Source organism: Erpetoichthys calabaricus, chromosome 18 (assembly GCF_900747795.2).
Source record: "Erpetoichthys calabaricus chromosome 18, fErpCal1.3, whole genome shotgun sequence".
Classification (NCBI taxonomy): Eukaryota; Metazoa; Chordata; class Cladistia; order Polypteriformes; family Polypteridae; genus Erpetoichthys; species Erpetoichthys calabaricus.
The window spans coordinates 41,940,136-41,962,474 of NC_041411.2; the positions used below are offsets into that span (position 1 = coordinate 41,940,136).

Consider the following 22,339-nt stretch of genomic DNA (forward strand, 5'->3'; position numbering starts at 1 on the left):
TCAAAATTCAATGAGATATTGATGAAAAGAGAATGAATATATAGACATAAGGTGATGTGTGGCGCACTTCTGTCATAAGATGCAGATTACGTGGCACGGCAGCAGCAAGCCAGCAGCTGATCGAGCAAAGAGGAGGTAAAAAACAGACTAATTGTTTCCCATTGTATCACCGTTTAAGAGGGAGTTTCGGAGGAGCAGCCGTGTCCCTTTGGGGTGCGTTCAAACCCCAACCCTCCACTTCACAATGCGAGCGGCAGAGACGTGAAGTGGCTGATGCATAGTGTAGGCCAGGGGGGTTTGGCGAGCGAAGCGAGCAAGGGGCAAACCCCCTAGTAAGATTATAATATCTCACAGTTTGGTCTACAAGAGTAAAGTCACTTTCTGTATAACCTTCTCATACTTCAGAGACTTGAAGTGTCTGGTGCATAGCGCAGGCCAGGGGGTGGGTTTACGAGCGAAGTGAGCAGGGGGCAAAGCCCCCTAGTCACTTAGAAAAGAAATCTTTGTTCCAAGCTAGAGAAAGTTTTACCAAAGTGATAGAATTACACAAGACTAGCAGCACAGTGAAAAGGACTATAAACTCGAATAGGGAACCAGAGATGCTCTTCATATTACAAGCCATGAAGAGGCCAACGGATAGAGAGAAATCTGAAAACATTCAATGCAGCAGCTATGTGAAACACACAATGTGTAATCTTAAACTTCTTATGTTAATACTTTAACTACATGTCAGCCATTTGCAAATGGACAGTAGCAAAAAATAAAATGAGGCACACGCAGAATTCTAAAATAGGAGGCAGTGGTAAAAATGGCTGAGAGATTCTAGCAATTTGTATGTAAACAAGAAGATTCAAAATAAAATTGAATGCATATGCCATTTATTCCATGCCTATTAACGATACAAAAACAAAACAAAAGGAACACTGGTTAATAAAGACAGAAAGAAGGGTTTTCTACTCACCTCAAGCTGAAGGAAAAGATCTGGGGAAAGAAAAAAAACAGAACAGCTCCAGTAAATAACGCAGAGCCGTTCACTTATGGAAAATCATAAATATTCTTACTGCTGTAAAGAGGCAAAGAAGTGTTTCCTACTTTAATAAAAATATAATGGACAGGTACATGTGACCACTAATAAATCAGACAATACAACTCACACTCAAGTGGTACTAACACACACTACCTAGAACACAGTCTGTTCTAACTGCACTTACAAAATCTCTTCCTTTACATTCAAGTTAATAACTCATTAAATAAGTGCAGGCTTCCATATAATATTCCACGTCCCTGCTCAAAACGAAAAGCAACAATACTCTTCTTCATCGGACGGTCTACCGTTCAGTTCCCTAGGAGTGTTAGCTTCCTGAAGCACACATCATGGATGAACAGGAACTCGTAACCCCGAAGAATGTGATGGACTCCTCTAAGCTTGCCACTCACATCCCAATGATAACAAGCATAAATAAGGAAATGTGCGGTCCAAAAATCTCACCTGCATTGCGCAGTCTCTCTTTGTACTGCTGGTCCAGCTTCTTCATTCTTTTCTGATATTCTTGTAGCGTACCTACACGGATACATTGGTACACCCAAATATGTCATTTGAAACAATGAATCCCAGAACATTGACAGCCTTATTTTACAAAACACTAAAAGGCAAAGATGTTACATAGCAGTCTGCCTTTTTTAAAGGTTCACTGTAAACAGACGACTGAAGGCCGAGTTTTATGAATATTCACTTAATGTACCGCTACAGAGACTCCTAATACATAAATATTGCTTTTTTTTTTTTTCCTGAAATCTGTCATTGACTCCTGCTCATTTTAGTGTAATTCCCGGCTTTAAATTATAAATGAAGTGTTAAGTTCAAGTTTTATAGTGCATTGACTTGCAATGAGATTCCCAACATTGGCAACATACAATGAAACAATTACAAATCAGTAAGACATAAAGTAAAATCCATCTTATCAAAACCAGACTAGCTTTGCTTATTACCAGTCACAAGCATTTTTCAAAAACATAAAATAAAGCTGCACACTGCTTTGAAGGGTGTAAAGGATTTTTAAAAATGTATTTTAGCAGCTCAACACCTTGTAGCCACAACAGAAACCAATATATAAATCAGATAAAATGTTTTGCCGGAGACTTGGACTGAACACTTTTTCAGGATAACAGAGGGCCGGTGACAGGTGGAATCAAACTATGATGAGGATTGTTTTGGTAAAACTAATATTCCAAAATGCTTGAATATCACATTTAAAGTCTGGAAGAAACCAAGTGCCCTGCCCAGGATTGTTTCCTGCCTTGTGCCCTGTGTTGGCTGGGATTGGCTCCAGAAGACCCCCGTGACCCTGTGTTCGGATTCAGCGGGTTGGAAAATGGATGGATAGATGAAGAAACCAAGTGCATGTGTGTCACTTTAAGCATGTGATTTGCTATTCTGCTTTGGAACATGAAAGCTGCAGTTTAATCTGACAAGTCCTCCTTGGTAGGTTTAGACCATTTCCGAACACTCAAGCAGAGTGAATGCCACTCACAATCTGCACATTCTTTTATGGTGCATTTCTGTTTTAATGAGTTCAGAGCAGTCAAGTGAATAGTCTGCTGCCTTCTAAGCCTAACTTTCCAAGTTTATTCTTCAGTGCTGGCCTTATAACAACCATAAGTGATTTCACACATCAAAATTTGATCTTACACCTACAGTATATAAGTAGTTAAACAGCGAGGGTCTTGTAAGCTAAACTGTTGAATACGAGCCAGCAGCACGCTCGTGTAACTCAAACAAGAGGCCTGTCACAGGCTGTGCAATGCAAGACAACACATTCTACATACAGCGTCTCATCAAATCAGGACAAGGAAAACAAAGTATCGCTAACTTCCAAGAGAAAAGAAGTCAACGGTGACCATGCTTAATTTAGAGGACTACGGCCTGCTCTGCAATTACTCCCTTCTTTGGTTTACTAACTTTACAGCTGAACTTACTTAACATAATACTTATATTGAAAAAACAGAAGTAGTACTGTATGGTTACACATATAGTGAAATTCTTACTTGCACTGCTAAACTTTCGGCTGAATTTGGTGCACATCAGAGTGCTAATTTAATTGCAATATTTGTTCTTTGGTAAGGCACAGGGGCAGTTTTCAGCACTGCTACTTAAGCTCTTTGGTGTTAACCTCGAGCGGGACTCTGGGTGACGTGGAATGATCTTCTTTACAGTGTTAAGCCCAAATAACTCGAGGGCAGGCAATCTTAACTGGAGCTCCGTGGACCAACAGGGGGTCCGTGAGGGTCAGATCAAAATGAACATTTATACAACAACATTTATTTATGTAGCACATTTTCATACAAATAATGTAGCTCAAAGTGCTTTACATGATAAAGAAAAGAAAAATAAAAGGTAAGAATTAAAATAAGACAACATTAATTAACACAGTAAGAGTAAGGTCCAGGGGGACAGAAAAAAACAAAAAAAAACTCCAGACGGCTGGAGAGAAAAAAATAAAATCTGTAGGGGTTCCAGACCATGAGACCACCCAGCCCCATATGGGCATAAATTATATATATTATATATATTCACTATACAGCCCGGTACTGTTGATTTAGAGGAGATGAAGTAGTAGCAGTTGTAGTAATGGTAGCAGAAAACGCAGCAGCAGTAGATCTGTTTTAATTTGCACAAGAGGATTGTATTTCATAATTATAATGAGTGGCCATTACCTCTTGCATAAAAAAAGGAGTGTTTTTTCAGATTGTTTACTTTAAAGTAGGGGTGCACCGATACCACTTTTTTTGGAAAACAAGTACGACTACTTGCATTTCAGTACTCGCCGATACCGAGTACTTAATAAAAACATGATTTAAATTTACAGGTAACAGCTTTAGTCATATAATTTAACAAAAAAAACAAGAAACTCTCGTCTATCCACTGGGAGGTTAGGCTAATTAGCGACACGGGGCTAACACTGCTTGTCCAAATATCCGTGGTGAAACTAAACGCAGAGGAGGCTTGCAGTAGGCTGTGGATATGTTTTTTCACGGAGTCGTGTAGTTCAGGCAGCTCCGTGTCAGTCATGTAGCGGCGGCTTGGGACATCATATCTGGGCTCCAGAACATGGAGGAGACGCAGGAATCCCACATTTTCTACCTCTGGTCACTCAATGCAATGTACTCGATAATTGCCTGTGTTATTTTCACAGCACGTGGATTGTCTCTGGACATTTTCTCTCGTCTTGCAAGAGTTTGCTGCAGCGTGGGTTGTGTTGGCTTACAAGCGTGGGTAAACTCTTTGTACTCGTTGTCGTGTTGGGATTTTAGGTGCTTGATTAAAATTACTTGTGTTAAATGCGCTACCTTTTCAGCCTCCTCTGGACAATTTCGCTGAGCACAATTTGCAGTCCGCCTTTGTTTTGTCGTCTTCATTCACTTTGAAATAGTTCCACACGGCTGACATGTCTCGCCTCGCCTTCTCCCCGCTCTGAGCTGCAGCCGGGGCCTGGGGGCGGGCACTCGGCGCCTGTGATTAACCCCTTACACGCCGCTCAAACATAGACATTTCTCAGACCGTGGTATCGGTCCCCGGTATCAGGGGACTTTTAACGAGTACGAGTACTTTAGAAAATGTGGTATCGAGGCCGATACCAGATACCCGTTTCGGTATCGGTGCATCCCTACCTTAAAGTTTAATAATACTTTATTTATCGAGATTTGATTGTCTCATACACAAAGTACATTATATTCACTGCATGCAAATTTGTGTTTATGTGAATATTTCTGGGAAATGGGGGTCCATAGTTTTCATCAGATACTAAAAGGGGCCCGTGACTCATAAAAGGTTAAGAATCACTGCTCTAGGGGCAGTACTCTACTGCCATCTAGTGGCTAAAATAACATTACACTGCAAAAAAATCAGGAATTATCTCTCTGCGTTTTGCCAAAGGTAACATCAATACTCACACGTGGTACCACAACACAAACGGTATGAAAATGAGAAGCTGTAAAGCCAGTTTTAGAGCAAACTCAAAATGGAGCCATTAGCTGAATCAAGCAGTAGTGATGGCAATGTGAATTGGTCATCAGATTTTGACCAAGATGGGGAAACTGACGCATATAGCACTGCAGTGCACAACCACATCGCCATAATATGCCTGGTGAATCTGGTTGCCTGAAGGTTCATCTTGGTGAAAGCAGGCGTCTGGCAAAAAGGCAAAATAATGACAATCACGTGGAAGGATAAGAAACATGTCATCCACCCCCCCAAGCATTGTTCACAATTTTGTAACGGCTGCTTGTGTCAGGGACAAGGTGGAAGTCACCAAGCCTGGCGCTGTAGTAGGCCACAATACCTCAAGAGGACCGTGGATTGTGAGGGACAGACACGGACCTTCTACCCTCTCATGCTAAAGCAAAAGGAAAAAATGTCAAGTGTGCAAAGTAACACGCTTCTACCGTCCCACTTACAACACTGGACTGTGGTTTGGTGGCCATTTCGAAACAAGTCACACAAAGGATGTGCATCACTACAACGGTGGACACTAGGCACACCTTGGTCTACTGAAGTTTTGATAAGAAGTAAATAAAACTCTAAGGAGGTTATCAGACTCCAGCGTCCTGTGTGGTGGTGGTGGGATGTTTACCACTTTGCATGGGTATTTCTATAAGTACACTCGGTTTTTCTACCTGTGACCTGCAGGAGGTGCCAGAGAGCTTCCAATCCCTTCAACACAAGTATCAGTTCAAAGTGTGCAGCTCACACTGCACAAGCACAACTCCTCTGATTTTCTCCGTCTCTCCTCCTTTAACTCCTCCAGACATGCTTTGGCTACATCCACCCGACTCTGGCTCACCTGGATGAGTTTGGGTGCTGGCTTTAATGCCAGACCCAGGAACACAAGTAGGAGGTACTTCTAGGTCAGGCAGAGGTTCTTCTAAGGGAGGACAATTTGTTCCTGCTGCTCCCCCAGCGGCACCCTTGGAACAACACTGGGCTGCACTACTGGACCACACTGCCCAGCCTGCTCCGCAGGTATCCATGGAGCACCATAGTAGAGGAGACTTGCCACCTATTGTGTCGTGGGGGGGAAATAGTCTATACAATTGGTCACCAACCGTCATTCCATTAAAAAGGCCTCCTGGATGGGTAAGGGACCTTGTGCCAATCCGGCCGGAATGCCAGCTCATTGATGATGGCCACCGGATCCCAAAGACACGCGTGTAAGATTTGACTGTGTTTACAATTTGTTCCACTGGTGTCATGTCCAGGGAAATTTGTTTTCTGTTTTGCACTCACTGCTGCTACGAGAGGCTGCAGATCCAGTTACATTGAACGAGATTAAGAGGGTTTGAAAATGTTACGTTTCTCTTTAATGATGTCACCACAATTGAGAACACACTTATTTATTACTGACTATGGGATGAGCACCTGCTCCAGTGCCCTCAGCCGGGAAAGATCAGACTAAGAATATAATTGGATTTATCTTTTGAACCACTTCATTGTCATTGTTTTATATGTAGTGAGAGGAGATGTAACGGTAGACTCACACTTTCTTTTAGTTACTTTTGTGCGATTTTCTTTAGGGTTGAGACGAGTTTTTATACATATACAGTATTTCTAAAAGGTATACAGTTGATGTGAAATATGAAGTATTGAATAAACCTTGTGTATACCTTTTGCAAGTCAAACTTTTGTCCCCACCCACCAGAACATTTGGGTTATTAACAGTTCCAGGGAATGACTTTGAAAAATTGCTTCGAATTCTACTACTAAATGAATATTCCAACTACTAATTAGACTTCTTTAAAAGAATTATTCAACTCTGATTCAAATAACATTCATCATTCATTTTAAGTAAATTTACCTTCTTGAAGCTGCTGCAGCTGTCGTTTCAGAGATGCCAGCTTTTCCTGGTACATCCTATCCAATTAAAAAAAATAAATAAAAGTTATAAGGCAGCATTTCCTCAGGATTTTTATTAGACTTAAGATGCTAAAATTTATACCAGCTTTTGCTTTATCATTTTTACATTTCAATAAAGCTTCTAGCAAGATAATCATCTCAACATGAGGTTATTGTACAACACTCAGTAGAAGATCGGCAATCTCTTTATGTGAGTCAGTGTATCAGAAAGAAAAAAAACACAAAACACACACACACACACACACGGAGCAACAGAATGTACAGTATATGCTAAAGTCACAAAATATAAACCTGTGTACATTTACTTACTGTTCTTTGATTTCTACGTAATCATCCTCATCATGCTTGGCCAGGTCCGTTTCACTAGCATCTTCTGTGTCTGTAAAAATTTGGAAAGCAAAAAAAAAAAAAAACAAAATGTCCAGATAAGTGGAAATCTCACTACATTAACTAGTGTTTAAATTGCTCTGAAAAAGGTACCGGTATGCCCTCTGGAGTTTTTGGGCTTTTCCATGTTTCCACTCTGTGATGTTTGTCCATTAGGGGTGAAGGTCCCCTCCAAGATTTTTGTCAATCCACAAAGTGTCCCTTTTGCATAGAGAACAACAGGGCTGTGAAATGCTGACTGCACTGTCAATGTGGCTTTGCACAACTGGAGTATTTTTTTTTCTTAGGTTTGCATAAATAACTAGTATAACATGCCACCTATTCTTCCTGTGATACAACACCATAACAATTATTAAATAAAATTAAAGATCAAACACACCTGTACACTAATGAATCTTACACAGAATTAAAATACTTAACATATAGGATGGAGAACTTTTGGTAGTAAGTTTAGTATGAGGTGTCTTGCAGAAGCATTGGAGGAATTGTCCAACAAAACATATGCTCAGTAGAAACCTTACCCAATAGCGGTTTTTGACACAATATCTGACGTAAGCAAATAATGGTGGAACTTTATGTAAAAATTGTGCCACCATGGTGTTCCGGAGGCAGCCAATCCAGTAAGCATGACATACTTTTCCAGCATGCCATTTCCAGTCACATATCTGCAAACATGCAATCTTTAGCCAAAAAAAAAAAAAACTACAAATTTGATTGGCACAGGTTTGTTTCTTTGATCATAACCAATTATTTAAAAGCCAAGATAAGCAGCTTGCAATCAAAATAAAGAAAACATCAAAACTACCAATCGTATTCATGCTGGAAGAGCCCGAAGAGATGCTTAAATGCATTTCTGAAAGCTTCAGCGTGAAATGTCACTGATCTTTCTGTCATGTTTCAGCAAATTTGTGATGATTTCACGAGGCCACTTGATCTTTAACAATGCTACCAAGCAAGGACGTTGGGTAATGAAGCAAACAAAACAAATAACGGTTATTTTAAAAAGTGAGAGAAAAACAGGGAAGACACTGTCCAGCTTAACAGCACAAGCACTTTTTAATTTACCTTCATTGCGATTTAGCATGTGTGCGTTACCGGCCATTCAGCTACTTAGGTCCCCGTTGCTTCGCTGACGATCAGACTTGAGGCACAGGGTTTGGGTTTTATAATATACAAAAATGGAGAAATCGAGACTTATATTGGCTAATTTTGCACTGTTCCCATGACGAAAAGCAAAACTGGGTAGCTCAACTAACTATAAGTCGGAGTCTTGATAGCCGGCTGCGCATCTGGAGGTTCCAGATAAACGCCCCCTTTTATCACCCGGGATACGCTATCAGCCAGTCAAGTCTCCCGGCCCGCAGGACACAAGACTTTCCCACTCCGAAGTCTCGAGGGTGCTCAGCCAACAGCGAAAATCAGCTGGCGTCTGACTCCGTGAAGCTTGTTCGATCAATTAAGAAAAAACACATTTATACAAATATATATATAAAACGAAATAAAAATCCCATCCGCCGGATTACTTTTTACTTGTTAGTGAGTGGGAGAGGCATAAAGTGTCCAATCCTAAGCCGCACTTTCCCTCGGGATAGACCGTGGCCTATTTTACCTTAATTTGTGCCGTCGTAGTGGATGCTTATCTCTACAGCGCGTTAAAAAACGAGTGTTTTGCTGTCCACAAAAAAAAAATTGCGGAACGACGTTTATAACTGGCTGCGTGTACAAGCCGAGGTCGGATCTGTATTTTTGTCATTCCAGAACGAGACCCCTTTCCCTTAAAGCGGTTACGGACAACCGAGCTTCAGAATTAAACACAAACAAAAAATATGTTAAGGTCGCCAAATCCCAGCGGAGGAAGACCACTCAATTCTCGGTTCTCCCGTCCTGCTCTGCACCCGCAGCAGCAGCCCAGGCCATGTGATTGACAACTGTCTCATCCAGTCACACATCCGTCCGCAGGCGTCTCCCTTAATGAACCAATAGTGGAGCAGCGAGTAGAGAGTGGGGCGGGACACGTTCTGTCAATCTTTACCAACCCTTTTTTTTTTTTTGCCTGGGTTCAGTTCAGTTCCTCAGCAGCCAAGAAGTGCCAAGTCTCGTCGTCAGGACAGTGTAAAACTGCGTAACTGCAAAACGGCAAGGTATTGCACTGAGATATCTATATATAAAAAAAAAACAGCCGTCTCCATCCATTATTCAGGGAATATCATAAATATACGGTTTAAGTTTCTTGTGAAACACTCTCTCTCTGTTGGCAATATTGCTAATGTTAAATTGTCTATAGTACGCACTGCATACAACAATTACACAAAATGATCGAGACCATAACATTTAATACATATCTGTATAAATACAGAGGGCTGCGACATTGTCAAGCTTCGGGTAGAATTATCTAAAACCTATTGTGGAAATGACAGCCTCTGCTGTACTTGACTAGTTGCGCATCACTAATATCCAGCATGCTTTTTTTTTTTTTTAAACTAATTTTGAATATACTTATTAAATTTAGTAACTTATGGTTACCGTTAAGTTTGTTCCTGGCAAAAATGTTCTGTTTGCTTATGTTTGTTTTGTACTCGCAAATGGAGTATATTCTTTCGGCAACGAAGATGATAAACTCGCCGTTTTCCTTTACCACTCTGCGGGGGCCATGATCACGCGAGCTGTATATTGCAACTACGCTATACCTTTTCGATTCCCTTCCCATCGCCGTTAATCCTGTTTTGCCCTCGTCCATGCTTCCTTCTATCTTACACCTCCACTGATGCCATGAGACCCCCATCCACTGACACTAACCCTGGCTGATGTTACCCTGCCCCACAGGAAGCACCAGAGTCTATCTGAAAACGCGCGTCTTCAAACACTTTCGTATCTGAACCCAAAATAATCATAACGGGCAGTACAGAGGAAGACTCCAATGAAGTTTCTCTCTGTCCTCTCTCATTTTCTTTTCTTTCTTTGCTTAAATAACATTACATAAACAAAAAGAAAGGGAACCCCCAGGTGCTTCGTGTACCTTCCTCCGAGTCTCTGCCCCTGAAACTACGATCCTCGTCGTCCTCTACGCTGTCCAGCTCCTCCTCGTCATTGTAGTAGTCCACCATCGGGACAGCAACGCGGTAGTCATCCTTCTTTCTTCACAAAACAACAAAAACGTCAGCAACTTGTACAACTGACTTCGTTAAGAAACACATCGCCGCCTTTGACAAAAAAAAAATACTACAAAAGCACCTGGGAACGCAGGACCCCCTCGAACGGCAAGGGCAGGCGGTACATATGCCTGAATGCAGATGTCGCGTAGCCGAGTCGGTTTTCTGCTTAAATATTTGTCATTGTTTATGATTTGTAAGCAGTTATTATAGAACTCCCGAAGGCACCAAATTACTGTGTAGATCCATTTCGGCTGACAACGTCAACTTGTGTAACTTTTTTGTACCGTTTTACTGGAATGTTATTGTTTACTTAATACGTTTCTTGACTTTTATATGTTTTATCCATTTGCACAAATGCTTCTAAAAAATTTCACTTTCTCATAATTACGCTTTTATTCTAATTAGGCGAAAGTTAGGCAGGGTGACGAGGGGCATTCTGGGACATGTAGTTTAATTGCGTTTCGCGGGCCTCCAGTTTAAAAGAGCACGTACCAACAAACAAGTAATATATTAGTAATTGCATAACAGGCTTTACTCTGCTTATGTCGATTTAGAACTAATCAGTGGTATAAGTGGAATTCCATGTTCCCAACCGAAAGGCATTCTCAGTTGAATACAGTTCAACGTTTTGTGCAGATATTAGGCTAGGTATCTAATGCCTGTGCTATTTGTCTAAGACAAGTTGAAATCTTAAGTAATTAACATGGACCTCAACGTGGTCATTGTTAATATTTGCAGTGTACCATTTATTGAAATGTATGTTTTAATGTTTGTAGTGTTAAAATGAATTTCACTTTTCATTCTAACAGATGGTACATCACAAACATTAGCACTACTTTTTCAAACCCCATATCAAATGGTATATAACAGAGACATGGAAACTGGATAGCTAAATACCAGTGTTGTCTGCAACAACTGCAGTAAAGAGGACTCCAAGATGCTGAGCAATAATACGCTTTTCCGGTCATTCTCTGGCCAATTTCTTTGTTCTTTGGCCCATTTTAACCTTTTCTTTTTTTTCTTGCCAGTTTCACATATGGCTTTTTCTTTGAAACTCTGTCTTCTAAGGCCAACATCCCAGAATTGTCTATTCTCTGTTGCAGATAACACAGGTATAAGCTAAGAGAGTTGATCATTAAGGTACTAAAGGAATGACTTTTGAAGTATGACTGTGAAGTCATATTTGAATAATTTAAAAAATCAGCCATTTCAAGTAGTAACAGTAACACTAGTAATATCCTATCTTGAGTTAAAAAAAGGCATCAATTTCATTCAAAAACATTAACATTTCTGGACGTGTCAAGAGTTTTCTGCTGGTAGTGTATTAAAAGTGTAACATATTACAGAATTTTTTGTAGCACAGGCAGATTAAGTGATTTGATTGGAATCAAACAGTGAGTTAGAGGTGGCAGTTGAATATGTTATTCAGTGATAACTCCTGCTATTGACTCTTTAGTTTCTTATCAGTCTGCACACACAGTATGTCTTATCAGCTCATTTTTACTTGTTTGGTCTCTTGCAGTATTAATATTCCATTAGTGTATAAAATATTTGAAATATTGCATATTCTACTTTTATCTTGTTGTTCTGAATGGAATACCTTGAGTACATGTTGTGAGATGGTATGCTCTGTGAAAAAGCTACATAAAATAACATTGGATTTATTTTTTAGTTAGAAAGTAATTCTTGTTAACTTTCTGGAACGTATAATTTAGTCTGATGACTTACCCCATGTCTGTACTCCCCAAAAATAGTGAAGGGTTTAATTTACATGCAATTTAAAACTATAAGGGGGGGGGGGGCAGCATTTTGAGAATATGTTGTTTAATAGTCCACAAAGCATTTTGTTTTATCTTAGAAAAGTGACATTTACACGTTTAGATGTTTCTTACTTGGGAAAGCAGGAGCAGATATAAGCCATGTCATTAAATATGCTCCATTCGTGCCAAAAGAAGGTTTCTAGTTCATTAAGTAGTTTGAATACCAAGTTAACCTTAAGCCAGAGTAGACGTGTTACATGATTCGCCACCAGGCAGTGTTAGAAGGGCATTACACATTGTATTAGGTGTTCCCAGCAGGACCATTTAAGTCATTGCTTGCCTCAGCAAGTTAGATGACAGATATTTGGATCCATATGGAAAACTGGCAATAAATCTTGCATTTGTGCTTCAGTAGGAGATGATCCAGCAAAACCAGTTTAAAACCATCTGAAAAGGTTTTGCAAACAAAAGGAATCTTTTTCTTATGAGCAATATTTCCAAAGACCAGCCAAATAATAAAAGAATTGTCAAGTAAGAGAATAGACAACTGCGGTTCCCTGAATGGTGCATCAAAGATCTGATACATTAACAACCTACATCTTATTAGCATTACATTAAATATTTTTAATCAGTAATTGCTAAAAGTGATTAATGTCAGTGACATTTGTGGTTTTTGAATGGGAACTTCTTGTTTTAGGACCTGGCAGAACATCTCAGTGAGGTTTTGCCTAGGGCTAGGCCATTCACAAACTCAACCTTTAAATGTTTCCATTCATTCTGATTTGGACTTGCTAACATTCTGCTGAAGAATCCTTTGATAAAAAGAATTCTTGGATCCTTAAGGGATGGCTGTTTGCCCATGCGGGTATATGGGCATTAAGGCAGAATACTCACAACGGGGCTCACAGAGTCCTTTAATGTTTTAGCTTTTGACTCCTCTGTTAATAAAACACTGGGACCTCTTAAAGGATATTCCAGTAATATTTTGCAAATATCGGGCACTCTCATGTTCTTGTGATTGAGCTGTAGAATAATAGTGAATGCTGTTTAGGATGAGGATTAGTCACAGTCTGCAAGTTTTTCTTTTTTTTTTTAAATGACTGTGTTAGAAGAAGAATTATCTCTTAAACAGTAAGTGTGTAAAAACAGTACAGCAGAATCTTGCATCCATTTCCCAGATCTGTGTTTTCCTGCTAATGGGCTGTGGGGAAAGGAGGAGGTTTTAGTGACATAGAGGTTAGCACTGTTACCTCATATCTATATCAGACTGGGTTCATATCTCGGCCAAGCCATATTAATGTGGTAATAGTGCGTTCTCCATAGGTGTTCGTGTTATTTTGTCGAGGTATGTCTGTTTTCCTTCCATAACCCTAAGCAGAGCAGCTTAGTTAAATTGTGACTATCAATTAGACCTGTATAAGTGAATTTCAGTATGTTCTGTGATAAGCTGACACCCTGTCCAGGATTTACTTGATAGCATCAACATAGACTGGGCACCCCCACAATGGATAAGCAGGTACAGAAAAGGGAAAAATGAGAGTTGTAGGGAGCGGAGTGCAAAATGTCATTCCATATCAAATAAAGTTTGTGCAGATAGCCACAAATGTGAAGTCCTGGATTAATGCCTCCCATTAGTGTGTGGGGTGTGGGAAACTATAGAACCTTTATACCCCCCCCCCCCCCCCCCCCCCCCCCCCCCCACCAAATAATACATTACAGCAGAGAGAATTTGTAAAGCTCCAGTTTCCTGGTCTTTAAACTAATGTTACATCATTGGAGCTGTAAGGCAGCAGTGTTTGACGCCAAACCACCACCACAAACATGACTGTGTTTACTACAGAATAGGTTACTTAAGGGTCCTGGTCACAGTCTTTACTTTGGCGTCATCAGTATCCCCGTAAGTCAGTGGTCTACAGCAGCACTAGTAGGCCTTATAATCCTAGCCTTAACAAACCAGAGTTTCTGCAGGATAGGAGAACTAACTACTTAGGTAACTAAGCAGTGTTTAACCCTAAACTGTTCTGAGATTTGTCCAGTAAGAAAGACCGTGCTGCATATTGAACATGAGTAGCAAATGCAAGTTGGAATTTAACTGTGCTCAGTACAAAACATATAAAAGAGGCTGAAGTCAAAAAAGGCATCTTGTAATTAAACATGTCACCACTGCAACACCCAAATTATTTGTTTCCAAATGGTCAGAGTGATGTACAGTACTGTCTCCTGCTGATAAATGCACTAAACTGATGACATTTCTTGTGCTTGCACTTTCATCGAACACCAGAGGGCACTGCGATACAGAAAAAGACCATCACCCGAGCACCTTGCTAACTGCCCACTAGATGAAAATTTAAAGGCTTATTTTTAAAATAAGTCTTTACCTGTAAGGAGTATTACAAAGTTTATTTCACAGTAGATTTTGTTGCATGCTTAAAAAAGATGAAACGTACTTTTATTTGTTTAATTTATTTAGTTTATATGGCTGTTATCCATTCATTTTCTGAATCCTTTTTTCAGTATTGAATTATGGGGAGACAGAGCCAATCCTGATGAGATAAACCATAAGGCAGAATAAACATTCTGCTGTACAAAGTCAGCCTTAATTATTGCAAAACCTCATTATGCCAATTGGAGGGAACGTTCACTCATCTTTGTGGTGCCTCCATTTGTTTTTTTTCTGTTCCTTCATTACCTCTCAACCACATGACACAATTTTTTTTTTTAATCTTCCTTCACAAAATCAACATATTACTAAAGATCTGCAGCTACCTTTTTGATCCAGACAAAACTCAACTACCACATTATCCTTCACTCTTTTTCTATCCAATTCAGAATTTTCAAGACACTACTGCTTAAGTATCTATCTATCTATCTATCTATCTATCTATCTATCTATCTATCTATCTATCTATCTATCTATCTATCTATCTATCTATCTATCTATCTATCTAATGACAAAATAGAACTCTACATACAAGCCACCTATGCTAAACGGACTTCCAAAACTATAACTTGGTACAGATGTGTGTAATTGAGTGTAACCTGTAAAGGACCAGTGCACCATCCAGATTTGTCCCTTTTCTTGTAGCCTGCGCTGATTTGATGGATGGATAGAACGTAAGAGATTTCGTGATAGTAGCCTTCTCAAAGCGTTGTGATGCAACTCCTTGTGACTCCTGATGCAACTTAAAAAATAAACATTTATGCAGTATAGATGAGTGGCAACCACTGAGCCAGTGCAGGATCACCCAGTGGCAAACACTAAGTCTCAATCTGCTGGACAGTTGTGGTTTAGTCACCACTGAAGAAAGGCAAGAATAGGAGACATACATCTGACCTCAATAAACAGTATCACCTATTCGAGTAACATCGAAGGAAATAAAAATCCAGCTTTTCTGAAATAGGACACAGCTTAGCACAATGTTTTCCAGGAGAGAATGTTTTGCTCCATCTCTTTAATCAGCTTTATCCTATTAGTTCTTTTCTGGCTCTCTGTCTTTCTGTAAAGAAAAACTTTAAACAGTTGATCTTGTTCAGGATCAACTCTAAAGTTTTTCTTCTCCAAACCTAGTTTTGTACTTCCCAAGTGAAATAGTGCTGCCTGTGAAATGTGCTATATAAAATAAAAACAGACTCACTGAACATTGCTCTTAGGGCGCCTCTCTCTTCTTGTACAGTACAAGTAGTCCCTCAGTTTTCCAATCATCTCAGTTTACTCAAAAAGCAGCTTTTTCCCCAATACAAAAAAACAAAAGAACCCAATGGGATAGTGCTTCACAGCTGAGATATAGGTGAGTGGCAGCTTTTCTTACTGTTTTCTGAATGGTTAAAACCAACCAGCCTTGCTTACTGTTTTGGAAAGTTTCACTTCCACATACCCGCCTCTGTGGCCTTCACATTCATGTGGGAAGATAGCACAATGGTGCAGTGTTGCTGCCAGTAATGCTGGTACAAAGTTGAGATAAATCTGTGAAGCCAAAACAAAAACCAGTTAAGTCACTTTTGCTTATCAGGCAACTGTACAATATGCTAGGTGCCTTTTCTTTATCCTGAAGGAGAAAGCTTGTGAATGGCTTGGTGCCAGACAGTTCACCACAGTTTTGTCAAGTAGTGAATTCTAAACAGAAATTGCTGTGCACTCTAAGTGTATGTCTCAATTATTAGTGTGATAAGGATCTAAGGTGGGGTTAGGAGCTGACCAATGGCACAGTGATAGGTGTTCATGCAGATCTACAGCAGAATGTCCCTTTGAACTATGTTATTACGATCTGGGGAAAAAAAAACGAGTGTAGCTAATCTATAAACATAAACTCTGCCCTCTTACTACATAGCCTAATGTAAAAAATATTGTGGGGATATAAAACCTTTGTCTGCTTCATACAATCAATAATAATGTAATGAAGTTCTGAAAATATTTCTTAAGAGGTAAATGTCATTTCAATCTCAAAAGACTATTGTAATGTTGCAGAGTACATAAATGGTAAGTCTTTCTGTGATCTGTGCTGCTGCCTCACAGGAGACTGGGTTTGAATCATGAACCAGTAACTGTGTTGGTGCTGTTTCCTCGTTCTTCACTTGACTAAGTTGGTTTTATTCTCAAACCCCTAAAAATATACCTACCTTACGTGAACTTCTGGCTCAGAGATGGCCTGGTATAAGTGACCACGAGTGTGCTCTATGATGGTTTGGCACCCTACCCATTGTTGGTTGCTGCCATGCACTCAATGATGGCAGCACTGTTGTCTGGATACTGAAAACAAAAAAAATAACTTTTTGTTTTCTTTTGAATCGGACTTTTGTTGAGATAATCTGAAATACATAGGAAAGGGCCATCTTGATCACTTTTAAGATAACATAAGAAAAAGGAACCCCGGCATCTTCTACCACCTGCCCCATGATTGAGGCAGAGCATGCAAAAAAGGTCACTTGAAGGCTGCACAGCCATGACAGAGAGACGGCCCAAGTCAAGAAGACAAGAAAGGGGAGGGAATGATGAAAGGATAAAAGAAAGAACAAGATACCCACGTCACAAGTTCTCTGACGTCCAGTTACTAGATCCAGATCTAGTTCTTGATATTATGGCTGGAAAACCCATTACTCCTCCGTGCACAGACCTTCAAGAGTATCATATTATAAAAAGGATTTCCACAGGCCAAAGAGAAGAGTTGAAACCAAAACGATTCTGTGAATCGGTCAGTGTAATGATTAGTCCATCTAGTGGGTGTTGCCATAATCTATCATCAATGATTAGTGTAATGGCAGTGAATGCTACTTTCCAACTTGCTTATTTTTATGCTCATGACTATCAGTTACTTCCACAGGATTTACATTTTATCTTTTTGCTTTGCTTTCCTGGGAATACTGCAACTTTAGTCGCTATGAGACCTTGGCATTATTGTACGTGTAGGAAGAGGCTTTAGTAACAGCCTGAACATGGAATTAGGCTAGCTGAGTCAGGTCATGCAGCACCATGACTGATCTGGATCATGCTCAGAATACTGTTCATCTGCCAAACAGTGTGAAGATGGCTGTTGGACATCTATTTGTTTTTTATTCAAAGAAGCCTGGACCCATAAGGGTCATACTTAAGTCTCAGCTTTCCTCTTTTCTTATCCCATTAAGATTTAGGCATTTGCTCTCTGTTTGCATAATGGTGTGGTGGTTAGCCGAGTCCTGGGTTCAAATCTCAATGTGGTTACTGTCTTGTGCAGTCTGCACATTCTCCCCATTTCTTTGGTTTCCCTGGCTTCCTCCCACATCCCAAAGACGCACAGGCTAGGTTGTTTGGAGATTAAATGAACCCACTGTGGTTTTGTGCAGCTCAGTGTGCCTTGTGATGCAGTGGCACATTTGTTCCTGCTTTGTGCCCAGTGCTATTGGTGTAGGCACAAATTCACTTGTACAAATTATTCTGTTAAAGCCGTATTATTGTTACAGATCTTAAACACACATATTGTCAGACTTGCATAACAGTTTAGTGTTGCTGGGTGAGTGAAGTCTATCCTGGCAGCACTGATCACAAGGCAGGAACCAACACTGGACGGTGTGCCAGCCCACTGCAGCACCTGATCACATAGGAAGCTGCCAGTTCAACTACCATTTACTACACATGGAAAACATGCAAACTCCATGCCACAAAACTAGTCTGTTACACATCACTAATAGGTGGATTTTTATAATGTTTATTTAATGTAGATTTATACTACTGCAGACAAATCAACTGAGTCAAGAAAAGTAATCTAATATTGGAAATTTAAGAAGTTATGTTGGTATGACCACAATCATTTCCTTACCTAAACAATATAGATTATAAGGAGAACTTGTGCTTATTAACCTTCTTCAAAGACTAGAAGAACATGGACAGCCCTTTAATTTCTTTATTGTAGCTGAAAATGACTACTAAGTGCAATTAAGAAAAAAAATCCAGTCTTTACTTCCTCTTCTTTCTTAGTCCATACTGTCAAGGTTATAACATTTCTGTAAGTCATCTGGAAAGTTAACTCCACTAAATCATATCTGAAAATATATGATGTGTAACCTTTAGATCAGGCCCGGCCTTAGGCATAGGCGAAGTAGGCAACCGCCTAGGGCCCCATAATACCTAAGACCGGGCCTGTTTAGATGCAGCTGTCAGGCTATTTTGGAAGGAGGTTAAAAAGTGTAAATACATGTTCATAGAAGACAGATTTAACAAATAACAGGGAGTTCAATCCTCAGCAATTAATAAGCCATAAATTCATCCACTGCGTAAGAATGCACCTTGTGATAAACTTGTATCTCATCCAAGGTAGGCATAAGTGAGCTACGCGATGCATCAGGCCCCATAACCAGTTGGGATCCCCAACCTAGACTGAGGAAATGATCTTCCTAAACTTAGTCCATAAAACAGCCCTGAAGGTGGGTAACAGGAGGACCTACAGCTACCTACAATCCTGCCTTGGAACAGATGCCATCTAAAAATGACTGAATAACAAATAATGTGTTTTAAATATTAGAATATAAATATTATTGTGAATTTCCCATTGGGATTAATAAAGTATCTATCTATCTATCTATCTATCTATCTATCTATCTATTATTTCATAATAAGACCAACAATATCCACTGAAGATATCCTCATCCTTTTATGCAGTCAAACTGGCTGTATTGATTCTGTGCACTTCGGTTAACTCGAGAGTGCAGAATTTCAGTGGTAGGTATCATTGAAAGAAAAAAGAGCCCTCTGCTTACTGATATGTTGGAGGATCGTCATTATACCTTTACATTTATTTATGTAGCCAAAGCATTTATACAAAGTGACTTACAAATCTGAAGTGCATGGGAAAATGGTTTCTATATTCCTTCAATGGGATCGCTGGCAGGTGAAGTAATTTACTCAGAAACACACAGTGAGTGAGTGTAGGAGACTGAACAAGGCACCTTTAACATCAACTAGAATGATTTACGTTTTTAAATCTGTATCAAAATTATTCCCATACTGGAGTACCAGCAGGTGAACAGTCACTATGGGTAACCCACTAGCAAGGACTAAATAAACAACTTGCATTTTATATAGCATTAATTCAAAATGCTTTACAAATATTAAGCTATTTTGCACGTATTTCCATACTTTTACATTTGGACCCAAGCAAATAATAACTTTATGTAGCATGGGATGACACTACAGAATATAGAAATACTAGTTAATTCATTTTCACCAAGCAGTATTTACAATTGCTATGCTGTACCCTCACACTGTTCATATATTTTGAACATCGCTTTTCAGTTAATTCAAAACATTGCATTAGGGCATAATTAGAAAATTAAGAAGTACAAACCAGTTCCTAAATCATTATACTAGCTTCCAGTTACCAATTAGTATAGACTTTAAAATCCCTCTTTTGTCATATAAACTTACAAATGATTTAGCATACTTTAAACCTCCATGACCTCTTCACACCCATTCTACAGTGTATATTGTGATCACAAGATGCTAGTTATATTAAAATTGTAATATAACTGGCGTAGGAAGCATTTAGCTATAGAACACCCAGACACTGCTCCAGCTATCAGTATTAGAGAAGCCTCAGTGCTCTCAGCATCTAAATCATGGTTAAAGAATCTTTATTTTAGCATGGTGTACCCATGTTAGAGCTGCTGCTGAGGTTGTTCACATTGCTTTTCCAGAATTGTTTTGATCAGCCATTGCCACATGTTTCCCATTCTTTCTGTTCTCTATCCTGTCTGGTGGCAATTAGCTTTACTGCCATCTTGATCGAATTATTTATCCACTCCTTGGAATTGCACCTCAGAATGGACGTGTCATTACCAGTAATGAATACAGCATCAGACTTTAATTCCGTGTTCTGCTGGATTCACTAAAGTTTACTTTCACTGTAGAGCATCATGGACTGCCTGTAGAGATAGAACAACTAATTGACCAAGAGCAGATGGAATTTGAGTAGGCCAAATTTTTTTTGAAATAAATACATTTTAAGCTGATCGTGTACTTTTTTATTTATTAATTAATAAGTAAGTCATTTAATGACATTTATTTAAAACCCTACAGATTATTGTTCTGTGCATATTTAGGGTTGTTTTGTTTTTAGCATTGTTGTTTTGTATGTGTTGCAAACATGGCAACATAACATTCTCAAACCTTCTTAATCAGAGTTAGTGTGACAGGGGCTGAGTCTTTATTAATGTGTACAACACTCTGAACTTGTAAAAAGGAAGTGTGCGGCATAAACTAGTGAAGTGAAAAAAAAAAAAAACTGCAGCGAAAATAGTAATGGCAAATATATTGTCTCCTGTAACAAATGAGGTTATTAATATTCCTTCTTAAGCTGAAAAACAATTAGATTGTGTTTAATATTTGCAATATATTTTAAAGAATTATACGTTTGTAATCCTTTAACGAATAGTAATATGGCTAAATATATTTTTATTTTGCCTTTATGTAGAAATAGTAATACGCAATACTAAACAATTTGAAATGTCACCGAAGATCAGTCATTTATATCTCCACCATTTACAACACCCTTCCACAGAAATAAAAAATCCAAAAAATTAGAAATGTCACTGAAATGTTGTTGCTTATAACTTCTTCATTAAGAACACAGTGTCATACACATTACAAATTGCTCCTACTCTAGACCACACCCTGTATTCTTAACCTTTCAGTGCGGTAACAAACAGGCTCAACTCTGCTATGTCATCACATGACGACTTGAGACTGGAGAATCATTCCTAATACAGACAACTCGACTTCTTCCCCATTATGACTAATCCTTTATTCTTCAAACTGCTTATACTATTAAAGGATACAAAATGAGCCTCAGGGTAAAAGAGTAACATGTGTCATGTAGTCTGCATCACTTTTTATTGAGACATCCGAAAGGGCATCATAAACGTTCAATGTGATCTCACCCAGAATGCCAAGGTCCATATTGTATAGCTTGAACCTATCCCAGCAGGCTTTGCTACTGGGCTGGTAAGAAACTGACACTTAAACACAGTTTTGAAAACATTCAGTCTCATAAGATAATGGTCCAGATGGAAGGAAACAAGCTCTTACCAAAGGTCACAGGTAGCAATTATTAGCAGCTTCACAGTTTTCCTCACAAGAAGAACATTCAAAGAAAAGATATGAAAGAGGTTTTTAAGCCATAAACAGATGTAAAAATGGTATTGTAATACTGCAAAAAGTATAGCTTGGGCTCATGTAAATGTAAATGGTTCCACTTACATTTGTGCTAAACAGTGGAAAAAGGTAGTTACGATATTACTAGTCAAAAGTAATTCACTCATTTTATACTAATATTTGCTCTATTTTGTATCTTCAAAATATTAAATGCAGCTGTGGCAGAGCCTTAGCTGTTTTTCAGTGACTCTCTGAGAATGCTTAAATGTCAGAGGAGTCCTGAATATAGCATTGTTCTTCTGTGCTGCTGCAGACACTGCAGCAACTTGATTCAGGTTGTTCTGCCTTGCCTAATTTACTTAAGAATAGACCAATGTGTATTTAAAAATAAAAAAATGTAATAATTAATTTTTGTGTTGGGGTGGCATGGTAGCACAGAGGTAGTGCAGCTGCCTTGAATTAAGGAGAACAGGGTTCAAACCCAGGTGCTCCCTGCATGGAATTTTCACAT

The 22,339-nt window shown here is 39.2% G+C and overlaps 1 protein-coding gene across 4 annotated transcripts in view; it reads right to left on the reverse strand.

Annotated features, from left to right (window-relative positions):
- Nucleotides 1-15,866, reverse strand: part of suds3 (SDS3 homolog, SIN3A corepressor complex component) — a 46,819-nt gene extending 30,953 nt beyond the window's left edge. The window contains exons 1-6 of one of the 4 annotated variants that reach the window (XM_028825315.2): nucleotides 8,363-8,414; nucleotides 7,391-7,498; nucleotides 7,220-7,289; nucleotides 6,852-6,907; nucleotides 1,490-1,561; nucleotides 962-981 (exon numbers count right to left, since the gene is read on the reverse strand). In XM_028825315.2, the coding sequence (XP_028681148.1) occupies nucleotides 962-981; nucleotides 1,490-1,561; nucleotides 6,852-6,907; nucleotides 7,220-7,289; nucleotides 7,391-7,498; nucleotides 8,363-8,399 (363 nt within the window). In that variant the 5' untranslated portion in view covers nucleotides 8,400-8,414. Of the gene's footprint in view, nucleotides 1-961; nucleotides 982-1,489; nucleotides 1,562-6,851; nucleotides 6,908-7,219; nucleotides 7,290-7,390; nucleotides 7,499-8,362; nucleotides 8,415-10,313; nucleotides 10,538-15,844 lie in introns of those variants that run through there. The other 3 variants (XM_028825318.2, XM_028825316.2, XM_028825317.2) reach the window with 3 other exon arrangements.
- Between the last annotated feature and the right edge of the window lie 6,473 nt (nucleotides 15,867-22,339).